The sequence below is a fragment of the Dasypus novemcinctus genome, chromosome 24 (assembly GCF_030445035.2).
Source record: "Dasypus novemcinctus isolate mDasNov1 chromosome 24, mDasNov1.1.hap2, whole genome shotgun sequence".
Classification (NCBI taxonomy): domain Eukaryota; kingdom Metazoa; phylum Chordata; class Mammalia; order Cingulata; family Dasypodidae; genus Dasypus; species Dasypus novemcinctus.
This window is the reverse complement of record NC_080696.1, coordinates 54,974,054-54,991,911: the sequence shown is the minus strand read 5'-3', so window position 1 is coordinate 54,991,911 and position 17,858 is coordinate 54,974,054. Positions and strand designations below refer to the sequence as shown.

Genomic DNA, 17,858 nt, shown 5'->3' with positions numbered 1-17,858 from the left:
GCCCTTGAAAACGACAAGTTCCTATTTGGTGTGCAAGCAAAGCCTCAGGCAAGAAGCGGGAAAGGTTCCTTCTTCCTCCAAAGTGGTAGAAAGGTGGCCGCTGCCCTGCCCGGGCTCAGGAAATGGTCTTTGTGAATGGTCTAAAGCCCGACAGTCCTCCTGGCTGCTCTCGGCTCCCGCCGGGTAGAACACCGAAACGCACCGAAATGCTCTCTGCTGTGGATTCCTGCTCTCTTCTAAAATAAACAGATGACTCTGCAGGACTTCTCCTTTGATTGAGCACTGCGAGAGCCTGTATCTCATTTCAATTAATGCAGGAAATGCAAGAAGCAAACTCAACTCCCAGGCTATAGTGAAAACAAGAATTTAATAATAAAACCTTCACATTGAACATCTACTAAGGACAAAGGTAGATATTGCCCCTCCCCTTTAGATAGATAATCTTTGTAGCTGTTGATTCTCAATTTGGTTCCAGACTGGCTGCTGGGGAGGGAAGCGCCTGCCTGGCCTGGCCCACGGTGGTTGGGGTCAGCAGAACGACTTGGCCAGGCGGACCTGGAAGGGAAGCAGGCCCGGAGGCTGGGGGGGGGGGGCAGCTGGGGCCAGTTACAGTTTCCCCTTTTGGAACCTGGGTCCCTTCTGCCGACTCCCCCGAAGAGCTGAGAGAGCTCTCTCCTTGACCTCAGCATCCAGGGGCATGGTCTTCCTCAGGAGAAGAAACCGATAATCGGGGGAGGGTGCCATAGCGTAATACACGTTGGCGCCATCTGGAATCTGTAGCGCTGGAGGGGGTGGGGCAGAGGGGTGGTCAGCCATTCTACCGGGCACACACGAACCCCACCCACTGTGTCCCCACGAGAGCCGGCCTCGCCCGGGCACCCAACTTCCCCAGTCCAACTCCAGCACCACAAAGGAGCCACCTGAACAACACCCTGAACGACCAGGGAAGACTCTGCAGAGGCACAGCTGAAAGCGGGGGACCCTTGATCCAAAAGGGACTCTGACTCCCACCTGCCAGCCTCAGAGTGGAGGTGCCATGAGGTGGTCTCGTCCCCCAAGCACCCCTGCCGCCTGCCTTCCCTGCTGGGGATGGCGGCGCTGAAACTGGCCTTCTCCAGCCCAGCGCTCCCCGGGCAGCCTGCCGAGCCACCAAGGGCAGCACCCCACCGGGCCTCCTGAGCGGGGCCTCACACCTTTGGCCGGGGGCCATGCTGTCCCCGCCCACCCCTGCTACCCCCACCCTCTCCACTCGCCCCCGACTCACTGCCATCTCCTGAGATGATCTGCACCAGCTGGTAGTCCGCGGGCTGCTCCCCAGCCAGCTCGTGCTCTTCCAGGGCCTTGCGGATCACGGCTGGAGCCCTGTCTTGGTCGGTCACCTGCAGTGGGTCAACGTCAGGCCTCAGGGCATGGGTCCTGGAGCCGGCTCCCCACGGCGCAGCAGCCAGAGATCCCGAGGAGGCCCCTCTGCTTGGGGCTGGGTCTACAGGAGCCTCCCTGTCTTCTCTTGCTCCCCCGGGGACACTACACACAATGAGGGCTCTTTTCCAGTCATTCCTCACTCCATCTCCTACAAGAACCTGCACCTCTGTCTTGTGGGTGTTTCCAAGGGAGGGTCCAAATCGCCTGCCCTCCAGGCTGAGCCCCGGCCCCTAGCTCCTCGGCCTGCACAACTGCTAGGGGCTCCCAGAGCCCCGGAACAAAGGGTGGCCTCGCAGCAGAGGGTGGGGACTGTGGAGACACCTCGGGGCCTCTCTCTGTCACTCCTCCTTCCCCATCACAGGAGAGGGCTCGCTCTCGGGGAGGGCCCCTGCCCTGGCCCTGCCCCTGCAGGAGGCCTCCACGGAGCACTGAACCCCAGACAGAACACACACATCCAGTCCAAGCCCAGATGTTTGTCCGAGAGGAGGCTGGAAGACACCCTACGGCCCCGCAGGAGGCCCTGGGCTCCAGGATGCAGCTGTGCTCAGCAAGGTCTAGACTGCAGCTGTCTTGAGCATGAAGGCCCGGGTGCAGGCAGGGCTGAGGCCAAGGGCCACTCAGTGACAGCTTAGAACCAGCACGGCAGCTCCTGGCCACAAGAGAAGTGCAGCCCGTTCAGCTGGGCACCACAGCAGCGCTGTAGCCTCTGGGCCGTGGGGCAGGGGTGGCTCCACCTGCATGTCCATCCAGGATCTGGGCCCTGCTCATGCCTTCACAGCCACCAACCTAGGGCAGACCCCTTCCTCCCCTCTGGCTCACGGCAGCAGCCCCTCAGCTGGCCAGTGTATCCACGCAGCATCACACTGTCCACTCTGAGGCCAAACTCTCCTGCTGTCCCTGCTCTGCTCTGACCCTTCAGGGGCTCCTGAGAAATTCACGCTCCGTCTGGCAGCTCCAGGGCCCGATGGGACCCAGTTCCCAACACCTCTCTGACCCCAGCCCTTCCCCTGAGCCCTGCTCCTTCAGCCCTGGCCTCGCGGCTACTCCTCGGCCCGCCAAGCACACGCCTCCTCGGGCCTGCCTGTGTCCACCATCCTGAGCCCTGACCGCCGTCGCACACGCGCTCTTCCTGCCCCTGGACGTGGCCGTCTGCCCTTCCCCAGCCACTGGCAAGTCTGTTCCGGGGCCGCAGGCAGGGACCACGGCACTGCTCAGGTCCCTATGGCCTGAGCCACCATGGCCCGAGGGGCAGCCGCTCGCCCGGCTCACCAGGATGCTCTGGACCTTGTGGCCACTGTCCTCGGCCAGGGCAACACGGACGAAGCAGTGGTCGCCCACGTGCCGTTTGTAGCGCGGCCGTGAGTCACGGTGCTTTCGGCTGGTCCGGGTGGCCCTGGTTTGGATGGAGGAGGAAGAGGACGTTCCTCCCGACGCTGCCGTTACGGTGGAGCTGATCCGAGATGATGCGGAGGTCGGCTGCCCTGGCTGTGGGGGACAGGAGGTCAGCAGAAGGCCGGGAGCCTCAGGGCAGCCCGGGCAGCTCGAGAAGCTCCGGGAGGCTCTAGAAGGCCTGGATGAGTCAATGGGGCTCCACCCCTCGTGGACATGGGGAGGGCCCAGCAGGCACAGGAGGGGCGGCGGGAGGGCGAGGGCCCCAGGGAGCAGGGCTGGGCAGTCACCTTCGCTTCCTGGCTGTCCTGGGCCTCCGGGACGTGGTCCAGGTGGATTTCCACTGCGGAGCCGGAGGAGCCAGCCACGTGCGGGAGAGGCGAATCCGCGGCATCCCCACCGCTGAGGTCAGGGCCACCCTGGAGCTGGATGCTGGAGTGGGCGGTGCTGCTGCCGCTGGACTCAGCGTCGGGGCCCTGGCGGCTGGATGGAGGCTTGGCTTACATTGGGGGCCTCCCCTGGCATGCGTCCCCACCTCTGCCCTGCCAAATCTGCACACGGCTAAGTCCTAGGTCCATCAAGAGGAGCCAGCGGGGCCCCAACTGCTCCAGAGCTCACGCCGTACCACCCCGTTGCCCAGAGGGGGAAACAGGCCCAGGGAGGGGGCGACTCTCCCAGCCCCAGGGCTGGTCGGGAGTGGAGCTGGGATCCCGGCGCTCAGTGGCAGGCAGCCCCCCTGGCCTCCTCGAGCAGCAGGGCCTACGTGGGCCCAGGAGCCACCAGGGCGCTCCTGCCCCCACCAGGGCCTGGGTCCCCCTGGCCTCACCTGTCCTGGCCGAGTTGCTCCACGGCCTCAAACCAGGCCCCAAAGCGCCCATCAGGCACAAGGCAGTCATAGCAGCAGCGCGCCTGCAGCTGCTGCAGCTCGGCCACTAGCTGGTATTCCTGGGGTCAGACGGAGGAGGAGGCACTGCTGAGGCCCCGGTTGGCATGCCCGGTGGGCCGGGCCCCTGGGCTGGTTTGGCGCCTGGTTCCCCAGCCCTCCCCTGCCTTCCGGGCTCTACCTGCCCTCAGGGCTGAGCTCACACAGCTCCTCCTCCGGAAGTCGACCTTCCACCAGGTGAACCCCCACCCTCCCGAGGGAGGGGTCGGCCCTGTCTTTTCTCCTCCAACTCCCCAACAGTCTTCCAGGAAGCAGCCTGCAGCCCGGGGGGGGCCTGCCAGAAGGCTCTCATTGTCCAGCCCCCACCCCCAGCCCCACCCCCGCTCTGCTGGCCGCAGCTACTCACCTTCCTCCTTTTCTCAAAATTCACCATGGTCCCCTGGAAGGCAGAGAGGTAACATCCATCACCAGGGGGCCCCCAGCCATTGCCGTGCCCATTGCCCCTGAGCCCTTGTCACGCGGCACAACTGCGGGTTCCATGGGCACAGGGCAGCCCAGACCGGGCAAGGACCCAGGCAGGCTTGTGGGCGCAGGAGTGGGGCCTGCCAGGGTAGCCCCAGGGTCCACCCAGCCCAGCCTCTGACCACAGTGGAGAGATGCCCCGGGACCAGCCTGCGCTCACTCTGCTGCCACAAGTCCACGGTACCCAGCTCCAGGGTGCCTGGGAGGCTCTTGGGAGATTCAGTGTGCCCACTGCTCAGCGCCTGGGGTTCGGGCCGGCCTCTCCTCCCAAGCCTCAGGGACCCTTTCCCATGTGGCCTCGGCCCCCCGGCTCACTCACATCCAAAAACTCCTGCATGGCAGAGTCCACCAGCGAAAACTGAGTGAGGAACGTCCCCAGCCATGGGACAGTGCCCTGGATGGCACCCTGTGGCGTGGAGTGGGTGGGGATGAGCACAGGCACGCGGAGGCCCCGACACCCTGCCCTGACCACCCCGCAGGATCAGACTCCTAGTACCACCCAGCATCACCCCGGCACACGCTCGGGCACCCAGCTGTCACCCCGAAGTTCCCCGCCCAGCCTCCAAGGACCCCAAACTCCCCTGCAGCCACCTCCCAGCACCGGCGTTTCTTCCATGCCAAGCCCACACCCCACCCCACCCAGTCCACCAGCCTCGGCTCTTCCAGGCTCTTGCTCTGACTTGCTGCCACTAGTCCCCGAGGATTCCCTCGGCTCCCGGCCCTCAAGCTTCCAAGGGAACAGACATGGAAGGGAGGCTGCCTGGGCTCAGAGGCCCAGGAGGGATGGCTGGGAGGAGGGCCCCACCCTGACTTGGAGGCACCCGCCCTGGTCCCCTGGCAGGAGACACCCCCACCCCCTCCCTCTGCTGCTGCTTCTGGGCTCTGTTGGGGTTTGCGTCCAGGGTGGCAAACTCAGGGTTCCCCTCCTGTCAGGACTGAGCAGCTCGCGGTCAGTGAGACCTCAGTCCCTCCCCATTGTCCCTGGGGCCTTGGACTCATGGACCAAGTGGGCAGGTGGAAATCTGCTGCCACCATGTGCCGGAGGTGCCCTGGGGGACTGGTGCAAGCGGCCTGGCCTCCCTGAGCCTGTTTGGACATCTGGGACGTGACCACAAAGACCTGACCCCTTCTCGGGAGTCCAGAGGCCTCGGGGGTGCATGCCAGCGGCATGGACGCTCTGGCCATCCCGCTCTCCTGCTCGGAGTCCCGGGAACGCTCGGCCACATTCCTTTTCTCCCATCAACCCCGCCAGCTGGCCGTGAGGGCGATGCCGCTGGATGCTCGTGCTTCCATTCCGCCGGAGGCCCAAGGAAGGATGCGCTCGGGGCGTCGAGGACAGGCGGCTCCCTCCGGCGGGAGGCCTCATCTGCGCTGACGTCGCCCCACAGCCCGCCACTGCCAACAGCTGTCCGCTTCTCCTGGCCTCTGCGCGTGCGTGTGCATGTGCTCGTGTCGTCCAGGCCGTGGAGCTGGAGGATGGGCTGTCCCGGGAGGCCTAGTTGAGGAGATCCTGCCTGCCCCAACCCACACGACTGAAAACCCAAAGGCTGCCTGAGGCCCGCACACAGGCGCCCCCTCCCGGGGGTCCACTCGGCATGTTCTGCCTGCAGGGGCGCCCCGTCCTCCAGCTGCACGGCTGGACATTGCAGTACTGGACATCGAAGTTGTGCTGCATCTTCTAGGTGGAAGCTTCTAGTTTCAGTCAGAAAGGACCTGCCGTGGTTTTCTGTCTCCCAAAGACTTCTCCCAGCTCTCTGACACAAGCCATTCGTAATGAGGCGCAGTTCTGAGACCCCCACGTGGATGGAGACTTCTCATCCTGCCGGTTCATCATCTCCTCCTAGAACATCCCAGCCTCCCCCACCGCGTCTGAGCACCAACCTCGGCCTATGGCCCGGCAGCTGCCCCCCACCTGCCCACGAACCAGGCAGAGCCTTCTTCATCTTCCTCCAGAAGAGGCCAGACAGGATGTTTGCAAAGAAACACCCAGGGAAACACTCACAAGCCCACCTCCTGAGCCCTGGCCCCCCCGCCTGCTCTTCACCTGGGAGATCAGCTCACTGTCCTCGGAGGAGTCGCTCTCAGTGGAGAAAATCTCAGACAGTGTCTGAAAGAGGCAGAAGCTGTCCCTGGGGGAGGGCAAGAAGGAAGGAGAAAGGTGGGAGTGGGTGGGAGCATCCAGGGGACGACCCACTTCGTCGTAGCCGGGTCCTGGGACCCGGACTGTCTGGCTGGGTGGTGCTGAAACTGGGCAGCTCCAAGCACTGCAGGACAGTGTGGGCTTGGGAGCTGAGCTCTCAGGCGGGCACCATGGGGACCCCCACTCCTAGTTGACCAGCGGCTGGTGTTGACACGGGGAGCTGTCCCCTGGACAGAGTGGGCTGCTGACCAGCACACCCTGGCCATGCTCTCATCTGGCTCGACTCTGTGCCTGACAGCGGCCGGCACCAGTGTTGGATGCCCAACAGCTGACCTAAGGTCCTGGCGAGACCTGGAGCCCCAGCCCACCCGGCCCCTGCCCGGGTCCCGCTGCCTCCAGGCTCTCTGCAGGGCGATGCCCAGTCTCCTGTGGGGTCCCTGGTCCCCTCCGGCGTCCCCTGGAGAGAAGCCTGCCCACCTGGAAACTTCCCCCCATGTCCTCTTCTGACGGCCAATCACATGCCTTTCGAGAGCAGAGAGGATGGCGTGGCCTGAGGAGAAGTTGCGGAGGCTTAGGCACTCCTGGGGAGGGAGAAAGAATGGGCCGTGAGGGGTGGTCTGAGCGTGCCTGCTCCTGCTCCAGCCCCCTCGGCTGACCTCCCCCTCTGGATGAGAGACCCCCACAGAGCCCCTGAGGGGGAGCCGGGGCCCTAGAGCGGGACCCCCATGCTGCACCTGAGGGAAGAGCCTGGGGGGGGGGGGGATGTGAGGAGGAAGGAGGGCTGTGCTCCAGGCAGGGCAGGGCCCGGAGGCCGAGAGCCCACCAGAGCACAGGGGGGTCCAGGAGTCCAGAGAGGGCCCCGGCACGCACCCTAGCCACCTCGATCCAGTGCTCCACCACCCTGGCCCTGTCTGTGGCCTTCATGCTGCGGTCCCCGAGGCAGGTGGCCTTGACGCAGTCGGCCACTCGGTTGAACTGGCTAATGACGGCGCGCACGGTGGGCGCCATGTGCTCCTTGCCCTTCTGGTGGCGCTGGGACCAGATGGAGCCCAGGCAGTGGTAGGGCACCACCTTCTTGAATAGCTCCTGGGGAGGAGGGCAAGTCAGCCGGCCACGCCCACCCTCAGCTCAGATCCCACGGGCCCTCAGGACCCTGGCTGGGGTCATCGTCACAGCAGTGCATGAGGCAGGGATGGCTAGTGTCCTAGGTCTCCTCTCCAGAGGCCCAAGTGTGGGCTTGGACTCAAGAAACTCACCCAGGGAACAAGGCTGGCCGTGGACCAGGGTTTGGACCCAGATCCCAGGATTCGGGATCAAGGTGGGGAAGGCTGGGGCGGCAGGTCCTGGGAGGAAGGTCCCCCCCAGCTCCACCCTGCCGAGCCCAGCTGCTCACCGCATCCATGAGTGACAGCTGCTCTGCCACCAGCTTGGGACGGAAAGCCAGGAGCGCAGGCTTCTGCTCACGCAGACCGTCCCCACAGGGCCCGGGCCAGGGGCAGGAAGGCTGTGGGGGGGCAGCCTGCCCTGCTGCTGAGCTGAGCTCTGGCCGTGGCTCAGGTGCTGCTGCCAGCCTTGCCTTCCCCTCGAGAGCTGTTGCTCTTGAAGGTGCCTGAACCGGCTGGAGCTCCAGAGTGGGCACTGGAGCGACCTGTGCAGGCAGCACTGGAGGTGGCAGTGGGACCGCCTCCCTCTCACCAACTGGTGGTGCGGATGGGGCTGCCCCTGCAGATGGGGCCGGCTCTGCCTCCGTAGGGGGCACTGGCACTCCCTCCCCAGGTGGCAGTGGAGGTGGCCCCGAGGCATCTTCCAGCTTGAAAGCGGGAGCTTCTGCTGCTGGAGGAGCAGGCTCTCCCTCGAGAGCGGGCAGTGCCAATCCGTGGAGCGGCGGCGAGGCAGGTGGAGCTAGACTTGCCCCCGGCTCTGCAGCTCCTGCTCCTGATGGTGCTGCAGCTGCCCGCGGCTCCTGAGCAGGTGCTCCAGCTGACCGGGTTGGATGGTCACGCTCCAGGGAGGGCATGGGCCCCATCTCTGTGGGGGGCAGCTGTGGTGGTGCTGGAGCCACCTGCAGCTTAGGAGCTGGCGCCACCGCGCGGAATGCGTCAGGCTCTATTTGCACGGCAGGTGCTGGCGCCACCTCGCTAGCTGGCAGTCCGGGTGGTGATGGAGCCGACTCTGGCTCTGGACCTGTGTCGGCCGCAGGGGGTGGAACTGGCGCTGGCGATCGCACTGGAGGCCTCAGTGGCTCTGGAGCTGACAAAGGAGCTGGACAAGAGGCAGTTTCCCCACCATGAATGGCTCCGAGTGTCATTCCAAAACAGAAAAGATCCCACTACCTCTAGGGGAAGATCCTGCCCAGGAAAGTGCTCCCCACCTGCAGGCTCCCAGGTGATTTGTCTGGGGCTCCCCTTGCTCACAGCCCGAGGGCAGCCTCTGCTAGCTCCTGCCTCTGTGGTGCAATCCCCACCCCCGGCCCACAAGCTCACGTGCCCCCACCCCGAGGCCCCCTCACCCTCCGGCTCTGCCTCCGTGGGCTCCAGGTGTCTCATCTGTGCAAGCAGAAGCGCAGTGTGGCGCTGCAGGCCAGAGCCCGGCAGGTGCTCCTGGGCGTGGGCCGCCAGCAGCTGGAGGCAGGGAGAGTCCGGAGGCTGCAGGAAGTCCTCCCAGTACTGGTCCATCCAGGTGCCCAGCAAGGTGCAGAGGGTGCTGAGGGCAGGGGGGCAGCACGGTCAGACGCCGGCCTTGCCCTCCACGCTGCCCCCAGGGACCGTCCCACTCAACACAAAGTCCATGAGGACAGCAAGGGCTCTGACTGGCCTGGCCACAGCCTGGTGCTGACACACAGTAGGAGCTTCAGCACTGGGGGAGTGCGGAGGGGGCAGGGCCCGTTCTCCCGCCCTAGGCCCTCGTGGCCCCCACCCAGGAGCGTCTGCCCGAGGAGCTGCCTCATCTTCCGCCTGGTGTCGTGTGTGTCTCCCCTTCCCATGGACACTGCCCCCCTCCCGCCTTGATGGGAACTCAGCCGTCCCCGCCACCCCTGCAGGAGGCAGACAGGACTGAGGCCCCCGGCAGATTGGCAGCAGGCCGCTCACCACCTTCTGTCAGGGGTCTGCGTGAGGTGGTGTTTGGGGGCCTGGGGGCTGGGAGGGGGCGGAGGACGGGTGGGCTTCTCTGGGGAATGAGCCCCTGGGCCTCCTGTGCAGACTGTGCCCCAGGACCCCACCTCAGCTTCCTTCCTCCTTGGCAAGGGGAGGGGGAAGCCCTCTGGACTCAGCCTTCCAGGGCACCAGGGGACGGAGGACACATGGCCCCAGACCCTGCCCACTCCTACCCCGCCACCCACCACCTGACTCCGTACAATAGGGTCTGGGCACGAGAGCCCCTCGCCCTCACCCAAAGTGCACCTACGTTTTCACGTCAAGGCGTCCACGAGGCTCGCCCCTCCCACCGAGGTCACCTCCATACCTAGGGGAGACCATGAGGCTGTCACAGCTGCTGGCTGAGTGTCCCCCCTGCTGAAGATGGCTCGGCCTATTGCCGGCAGCCCCCCCTCCAAAGGCACCCAGAAGGCAGGATCTTTGGTCTGCCGTGTCCGCTGCATGAAACCAGGTGCCGAAGGGAGTGCGTGCACCGAGTAGACACGTGCCGGCTACCAGGGGAAGGGGGAGCCCTCAGCGGCACCTCCTTAGACCCGGGGTGGGCCTGGAGCCCTCTGGCAGCCCACAGGGATCCCTGCTCTGACCACACTGAGGTCGGAGGCCCGAAAGGGCTCGAAGACCTCCCTGAGAAATGAGAAAACTGGGTCCAAAGGGGGCGAGGCCGAGAGCCTCTTCCCTGGGCAGAGGGAAGTCCTGCCCAGGAGCAGCCCTGCACCTCCAGCCGCCCTGTCCGGGAGCCAGGCTTGGGGTGGCCCTCCCCACAGACCCTCCCACTCTGTCCTACAATCAGCCCTGGGGGCTGGTCCTCAGGGCGCCCCCTTCCCAAGGAGGAAACTGAGGCCGGCGGTTGCAGTGGCATTTCTGAGATGCCGAGAGCGTGGGGGGGTGCAGCATCCCAGGGGCGGGTGGGGGCAGGCGCTCACCGGTGGAACAGCCGGTCCAGGACCTGCTCGGTGGAGGTGAACACGCGGTAGGTCCCCAGGAAGGTGCAGACGTAGCCGAGGTCGCCCTCCTGCAAGGCGGGTACCAGGTGCTCCACCAGGGCCTCCCAGCGGCCGGCCTTGACCGTGCGCACAGTGCGGCTCTCCCCCCTCGCAAGGGCCACCTCGTTCTTCCTCTGGAGTGGGACAGAGGGGGCAGGGTGGTCAGACACAGTGCCTGGACCCAGCCGGGCAGGGCCAGGGCCCACCTGCTGCCCCAAGCCCTGAGCGATGTCCTGCGAGGGGCCAGGCGGGCCCCTAGTGGGGAAAGGTCCTCTGCCTTCACACTGACCGCAGGGGAGCCAGCACCTGAAAGGCAAGGCCCCTGGCCTGAAAGGGCGGGTGCCTGGAGGGTCCTTGGGGGAGAAAGGCCCCTGCAGGGCCAAGGGTCTGAGCAGACCCTGGGCAACTGCAGACCCTCCTGGTCAGGGGACGACCATCTGGACTGCACCGTCACAGGGCCAGAGCAACAAGGGGATGCTGTTGGCCACCCCGACCCCACCCCCAACAAGGGAGGAAAACGCCAGGGCCAGGGCCAGGGGCTGCAGGGATGCTCCCCCCAAAGACAGCCGGTGTCCCCTGCCGCTGTCCCTCCACAAGGTAAGCTGGCCTTCGCTGGAGAAAGGGAGGTCTGCGTGTCCTCTGCCCGGCCGGCCCTTTCCTGCAGCTTCTGCCAGGGCCGGGAGGACCACTGCCTGGGGGCCTGCGGGCGGTGTCCAGGGCAGCAGAGCTGGCAGGGCCCCAGGACAGGACCTTCGGCTCCAGTAGGTCTGAAGGCCGAAAGGCTGCTCTGAGCCACCCTCCTGGAATCCTGGGCAGCCGAGGCAGGCCCCAGCTCCTACCCGGGAAGGTCAAGGGGGCGCTTATGGGAGACAGCGAGAACCCTTCTCAGCAGGAGAGCTGGACGGCTTGGAGCAGCTGGGCAAGGACAGTCATGGAGATGCTGCCGGGCACGTGGGGCCGAGGAGGGGACTCGCAAACACAGCAGCATGACGCGCACGTGTCTGCGGCGCGCCCACCCTCGAGCCGGCCCTGACGGGAATCCTGTGCTAAAGACCCTCTCCCGCCCCTCTCCACGTGTGCAGTGACCTTCCCCTGTCTGTGCAGTGGCCGTGTGCTGGGTGACTGGTGGAGTCCCAGGTTCCTTGGGAAGCAGGATATGGGGCCACTCGGGTGGGAAAGCCCTGAGGAGTGCACAGGGGGGGTCAGGGTGGAACATGGCCCTGGGGTGCTCCCCGGCTGCCTTGGGTCCTCCTTGGCGTCTGCTCTCACCTGGAACCAGCGCCGGCCCTGGCCAGGGCCCTGATGGACTGGCACCTTCCTCAGAGAGACGGTGTAGACCAGCCCCTCCTCCAGCTCCTCGCCGACCACCTGCGAACACAGTGCCCGGCGGCCAGGCCGAGGGGCATCAGCGAGGGGCCTGTCCTCCCCCGCAGGGGAAGCTGGCCCTCCATCGGGCCAGGACCCAGGGCAGGCCTAGATGGGGTCTGCCTTCCCCTGAGCCCGGTGGAGAGAACAGGGGAGCTCGAGGCTCAGGAAAGATACGGTCCACATGGATGTCCCCAAGCTGCCTCTTCCCACTCCCACCCGTGACCTGGCAGGGGACAGGGAAGGCCCTCCGGGTCCCCAACCCTGACAGCTGCTCCTGCCCGCAATGGTTCCCCTGACCACGTCCCCACACCCTGGGAAGACGATAGACGTGGGGCTGCCCAGGAGGAGCACAGCGGTGGCCTATGCTAACTGGCTCCCCTGGGCCACCCCGTGTCACCTCTGGGTGCCTCCTGGGTGCCGATGGCCAGCAGCTCCGTGGCTGAGGCCTGAGCCAATGTCGGAAGCGATGGCAAGGGGATTCATTCCCACTTTGGCAGAGGCTGGAGCCTCGGGGTCGCGCAACGCAGCAGGGGAACATGTTGCTCTCTCGAGCGTCTCCTGCCAAGTGAGCTGGGAAGGGGCTGCCTGTGGAATCTGGGTGCCTGGTTACCAGGGTTCCAAGTTCTGTCACCGAGGAAGTGAGGTCACCTCCTTAGGTCATTTCCCCTGGGCCCTTCAACTGTCAGAACCCCGCCAAAGTCCCTCTGCACGGCTGACTGTCCATCCCCTCTCTGGATCGCCTTGTTCCCTGGACTCCGTTCTGCCAACATGTCCCCCCCACAGCTCCCTGGGAAGGCTACGGGCGGCTCGGGCCCCAGCTTGGGGGAGACCCAGCTGGGTTCAGAGCCTGTTGCTCCATTCTTTCCATTTTGGGGAGCCGAGGCTAGTCACTGGGGCCCACCCCCAGTCTCCTCACCACACAGCGGGATCCATTCTAGCATCGGCTTCCCAGGAAAGTGTCACATCCACGGTGGGTGGACACTGTGAGCCCCAGAGTCTGGTTTCACATGGAGCGAATGCACACACTCAGACATGGGAGAAGCAGGAAGGGGACGGACAGAACCCCGAGTCCAACTCCACAAGGCTGGGGGAGGGCTGTGTGGTCTGCGGAGACCCACTTGCGCTCCTGGGTTGCTGTCTCCGTCGGGCCCGTGATGAGGTGGAAAAGAGACCAAAGTCAGACATGGCGGCTGGGCCACCAATCCTGCCCAGAGGCTTCCCAGTGCCTTGATTATTTCAAACTCTATCTTGTCCACTTAAGAATTGGAGATAGAAGCAATCATCTAAAAAGAAAAAGCAAGCACAATTGAATAAAACTGTACAACTCTCAATTAAATGGCCTGGCTACGTAGAAATTGTTTTTTATCGTACAGTATGTTACACAGTCTATTTGGTTCATCATAACACCATCCTGTGGTATTGGCCCTTCTGTCTCTGGCCGGCTTCACTTAAAAGAATCTCCTCCAGGGTCATTCACGTTGTCTTCTTCTTTACAATTCATTTCTTCTTACTGCTGCCTAGCTTTTCCTCGGGTGAATTCACCAGCTTGTTTTTCCACTCATCCATCGAAGGACACCTGGGTTGTTTCCAACTTCTGGCAATCGTGAAGAATGCCTCTTTTGAAAATCGATGTACAGATGTCTGTTGGTGTAACTGCTCTTGGTTCTTCTGGCTATAGACCCAGTGGTGGTACTGCAGGGTCACATGGCGAGTCTATTTTCAACTTCTTGAGGGACTGCGAAACAGTCCTCCACAGTGGCTGGACCATCCTGCATTGCCATCAGCCAACCGGGAAGAAGTGTTCCTATCTCTCCACAGCCTCTCCAGCACTTGGAGTTCTCCATCTTTGGGAATACTGGCCATTCTGATAGATGTGAAATGATAAGTCCTTGTGGGTTTTGATTTGCATTGCCCTAATCAGAAGAGATCTTGACCATTTTTTCCATGTGTTTTTTTTGCCATTTGTATTTCTTCTTTGGACAAACGTGTACCCAAGTCTGTTGCTCATTTTTAAGTTGGATTGTTTCTCCTTTTATTGTTGAGATGTAAATGTCTCATTATAGGTCCTGGATATTAGACCCTTATCAGACATTTGATTTCAAATATCTTCCTCTATTGAGTCACCTGCCTTTTCACCCTTTTGACAAAGTCCTGTGAGGTGCAAAAGTCTTTAATTTTGCAATGTGGACCACTGTCCATGTGCTGCAGCGGTTCTTCAGAATGTATTCTCTGGGTGCAGTGGATGTGCCGCAATGATGGAAGAGGTTGTTGATGTGGGAGGGGTGGGGGGTATATGGGGACCTCATATTTTTTGAATGTAACATTCAAAAGAAAATAAAGAAGAAGAAAAAAAAACAAAGAGGATAAACAGGTAAGTTTGAGCACCAAAAACAAAACAAACAAACTACAGTGTAAACTATAATCCATGCAGAACAGCAGTGCTCCAAAATGTATGCACCAAATGCAATGAATGTGCCACAATGATGAAAGAGGTTTTTGATGTGGGAGGAGGTATATGTGGGAACCTCTTATATTTTTTAATGTAGCATTTTTTGTGATCTATGTATCTTTTTTAAAAAAGACAATAAAAAAAGGAAAAAAAAATGCTATTCTGAGCTTCATGACAGCCTCAGCTTTCCACAGCGACCCGGGCAGGTTTGGCCACGCCTACTCGTGGATGAGGACCAGAAGGAGGACTGGATGAGTGGTTCTCCTGGTCTCGCCCAGCCAATTAGTTGTGAAGCTGGGACGGGAACCCCCCATCTTTGGCCCAAAGTCTAGCCTGTTTTCACTCAGCCATAGCATCAGGAAATTTCTTCTCTTGTTGTTTCACAAGCAATTTGGGGAGACTGAACTGAGTCTAAAACCTTGCCCACCTCCTGCTTCTAATGAAACCAGTTGGAGGGAGGAATGCGTGTTGTTTGGAGTCCCCTGGGCAAATTAAGCCATATTCTTGGTATTAGAAACCAGCACCAATGGAACATTCACTCCTGGGAGCAGACCTGAGCTATTCTGGAGGGTGAAGCTGCCCGTGTTGGCTTCTGGGAGCTGCGGAAGTGGTTCCAGGCAAGACTGCAGGAATGTGACGTACTATACCATGGGAGATGGAGGCGGGCGTGCTGGCCAGAGGACGCCGGGGAAGTCATCACTGCATCTTCTATACTGCTCTTTGTGGGCCTGAAAAAGTTTCTGAAAGGGGGAAAGGACACTTGCTGTATGGAACAGAGGTCTTTGGCCGGAAGTGACAGAAACCGACTCTAATTAAAAGGAACTGGAGTGCTTTAGAGGTGCTCAGAGGGTGAAAGAAAAGAGTGGAAAAACGGGGCTTGGAAAAAATGGGGTCCCACTAGGTCCAGAATCTTTGTAGCAGCCTGTTGCCTTTCACCTGTGTGTCACTCTACTCAAAATATAAAGACCTGTGACTTTTATGAAGTGTACCAGTCATTTGTTTTGTAGAATGCCCTTTAATTTTGCATTTGTCTATTTCTTTATGGTTAACTTCAGGTTATACATTTTTGGCAAGAGCAACATGTAAGTGATTTATCAGTCAGGGCTCAACTATGGAAGTAGAGTCACTGGGAGATATATATGTGTGCATGTGGGATTTGTTATAGGACTTGACCTAAGCAGTCTCTGTAAGAAGTTGTGCTTGTGTCTGATGCTGGAGCTTGAAGTCTAGAGGACAGGCCATCAGGAAGGGAAGGTAGCTGAAGTGGGTGAGGCCCAAGGTGGGCTGGACCCATAAGCTTCAGCTGGAACCCCAGAAGATGGTCTGAAACCCATCATGTGTCCTGCGTGTTGCTTCTGACCTTGGTAGTGTCAGTGTCCTGCAGAAGTTGAGCTCTTCATCACGGGGCTGACCATACCTGGCCCAGGAATCAGAAGAAGGCAGATCCAAGAAAAGGTGGAGCAATTGCAGGCCCAGTTGCCGACCACTGAGGTGAGCTGGCAGAGAAGCAGTAACCGGTGTGAGATACCAAATGACTGCTGAGTCACTCATGTGCTGAGACCAGCTCAGCAACAGGCTGACTTGAAGGGAAGGCGACGCAGAACTTAAGAAATAAAAGGACAGAAAGAAAGACACAAGAGAGGAAATAAAGATGGGACCAGGGGACTCACGGCTTCTGGAATTGAGAACCTCAACCCCAGTTTCCACATTTTATTTATTAGAAATTACAGAGCAGTAGTTATCTATGTTTATTTGTCATTAGAGCAGCAACATCTGCAATAATAGGGAACAGGCCATACAAAGTTCAAATGCCTTCTCATGCAAACAGTTTTCTGGCTGACAAGACAGTGTTCCGTCTAGTCAAGCCCCAGTGTTCCTAAGTCCACACTTCTTATCTGCGTTAGGGGAAACATTTGAACTTCAAGCCAGGTTCCCATGTTCAAATTCAAACTATTTTCCCACATGTGTGCCCTCCAAATCTCATGCAGAAAAGTCCTTGTGGTCCAGCCTAAGCAGAACTCTGGGAACATAGTTCAGCCTTGCCAGGTTGACACATGGCAAAGACCACAGTGATGCTGGGTCCTTCTCGGTGCAGCACATTAGAAGTTACGTGATGTCAGTGACGTTTGCTTTGATGGTTTGGTTAAGGTGGTAGCAGCCAGGCTTCTCCACTGTAAAGTTAGTGTTTTTCCTTTTGGATTAATAAATAATCTGTGGAGGGTCTTGAGTCAGTTGTAAACATACTGTTCCTAACTGAATTTTCACCAGTGGCTTTAGCATCCACTGGTGATTCTTGCCTGAACTGGTGATTACTGGGATTATTGCAAAATGGCAATTCTTCAACTCCATCAGTTCTTCTACATTTATTAGTCTCTTCTCTCCAGCTCTCCACCCCCTCCCGCCCCCGCCACCCCTTATCAGTATAGACTCACAGATTCTTTTTTAAAAAATCTAGTGGATTAAAATATATTACTGTCATTACTTCTTTTTTGATGCTCAGATTCATCACTATTCTGTCTATGGGAGCCCTGATACACTGGTTTCTGTGTCCTTTTGATATGAACCCATCCTTCATTGAGCCCTTCCTTGCTTTCTGCACAGCAAGGTATTCTAGGCTCAATTTGTACTTTCCTGGTCTAACCTTAGAATCAGCCATTTTTCTAAGGAGCCCTGTTTATTTTAGTGGGGAATGATATGTAGAGACCAGGATTGGGTGCTAGTGTGCTCATTGCTATGAGGATGTCACTGACCCTTGACCCTCTCAGAGTAAATATGTATGTGCATATATCTGTGTATATTAGATGACTTGATGCTAATATCTTTCTTTCCAGCCCAACTCCACAGGGTCTTCCTTGCCTTTCTGCTCTCCCTATTGTCTTTCTCTTCTTCCACAGTAAGAACTCTGGTTTTCAACAAAACCAAAACATTTACTCATTTGTTTAATCCTACAATACACACAAGACAATTTCAGAATTGTTATACATAAACCACTGCAATGAAAGATACACTAAGTAGAGTTCAAGGTTTATTTGCAGTACTTTTTTAATCTTTAGACTGAAGGTTTATAGCCCAAGTACTAGGTTTAAGAGTACTTGTGTTGGTAACCTCTTTATGCTTGTGTATTCCTTTGAAATACAGTTTCCTTTGCTTAGGTTTATTCAATTTGTCCTTCTCCCCATTCTTGTTGATATAATTTAGTTTTTGAATATCTAAAACATTAACAAGAATCCAGGAGACTAAACCATAGAAAAGAGTATGCTAGAAAAGTGGCACCGCCCACCCCCACTGTCCCCTATACCATGTTCTCACCCACCCCCTATAGGTAACCTGCCTTATTAGTCTTTGGTTATCATCTCTGTATTTCTGTTTCTCAAAAACAACCTGGGAGGAGTGCAGAAACTTTGATTGTCTATTTTTTAAAAAGGAGAGTAAATTATATAGCAGGTAATTAGACATTATTTTCAAAATAAATAAAATGGAGGAGAGAACATAGGTTCGGACTAGATGCTCCCCACGTATCTTCCCTAAAGCAGGGATGGTGGGGCAC

The 17,858-nt window shown here is 59.4% G+C and overlaps 1 protein-coding gene across 1 annotated transcript; it reads right to left on the bottom strand.

Annotated features, from left to right (window-relative positions):
* Positions 1-348: 348 nt before the first annotated feature.
* Positions 349-12,425, bottom strand: LOC131275830 (ral guanine nucleotide dissociation stimulator-like). The gene is made up of 16 exons (XM_058287380.1): positions 12,260-12,425; positions 11,764-11,862; positions 10,435-10,628; positions 9,762-9,818; positions 8,866-9,059; positions 7,750-8,618; positions 7,227-7,442; positions 6,834-6,937; positions 6,261-6,345; positions 4,536-4,622; positions 4,101-4,133; positions 3,638-3,756; positions 3,102-3,294; positions 2,692-2,907; positions 1,265-1,379; positions 349-782 (listed from the first exon to the last, which is right to left on the bottom strand). Exons 1-16 carry the CDS (start codon positions 12,398-12,400, stop codon positions 607-609), a joined length of 2,898 nt encoding a protein of 965 aa, XP_058143363.1. The 5' UTR covers positions 12,401-12,425; the 3' UTR covers positions 349-606.
* Between the last annotated feature and the right edge of the window lie 5,433 nt (positions 12,426-17,858).

What these genes read in the sequence shown, in the direction of transcription:
- LOC131275830 (XM_058287380.1), bottom strand. Translation starts at nt 12,400, where the DNA reads ATGTTCCCCTGCTGCGTTGCGCGACCCCGAGGCTCCAGCCTCTGCCAA. An exon ending in CCATGCAGGAGTTTTTGGAT is followed by an intron (nt 4,134 to 4,535) that starts GTGAGTGAGCCG and finishes TCTGCCTTCCAG; the next exon opens with GGGACCATGGTGAATTTTGA. An exon ending in GAGCAACTCGGCCAGGACAG is followed by an intron (nt 3,295 to 3,637) that starts GTGAGGCCAGGG and finishes GCCTCCATCCAG; the next exon opens with CCGCCAGGGCCCCGACGCTG.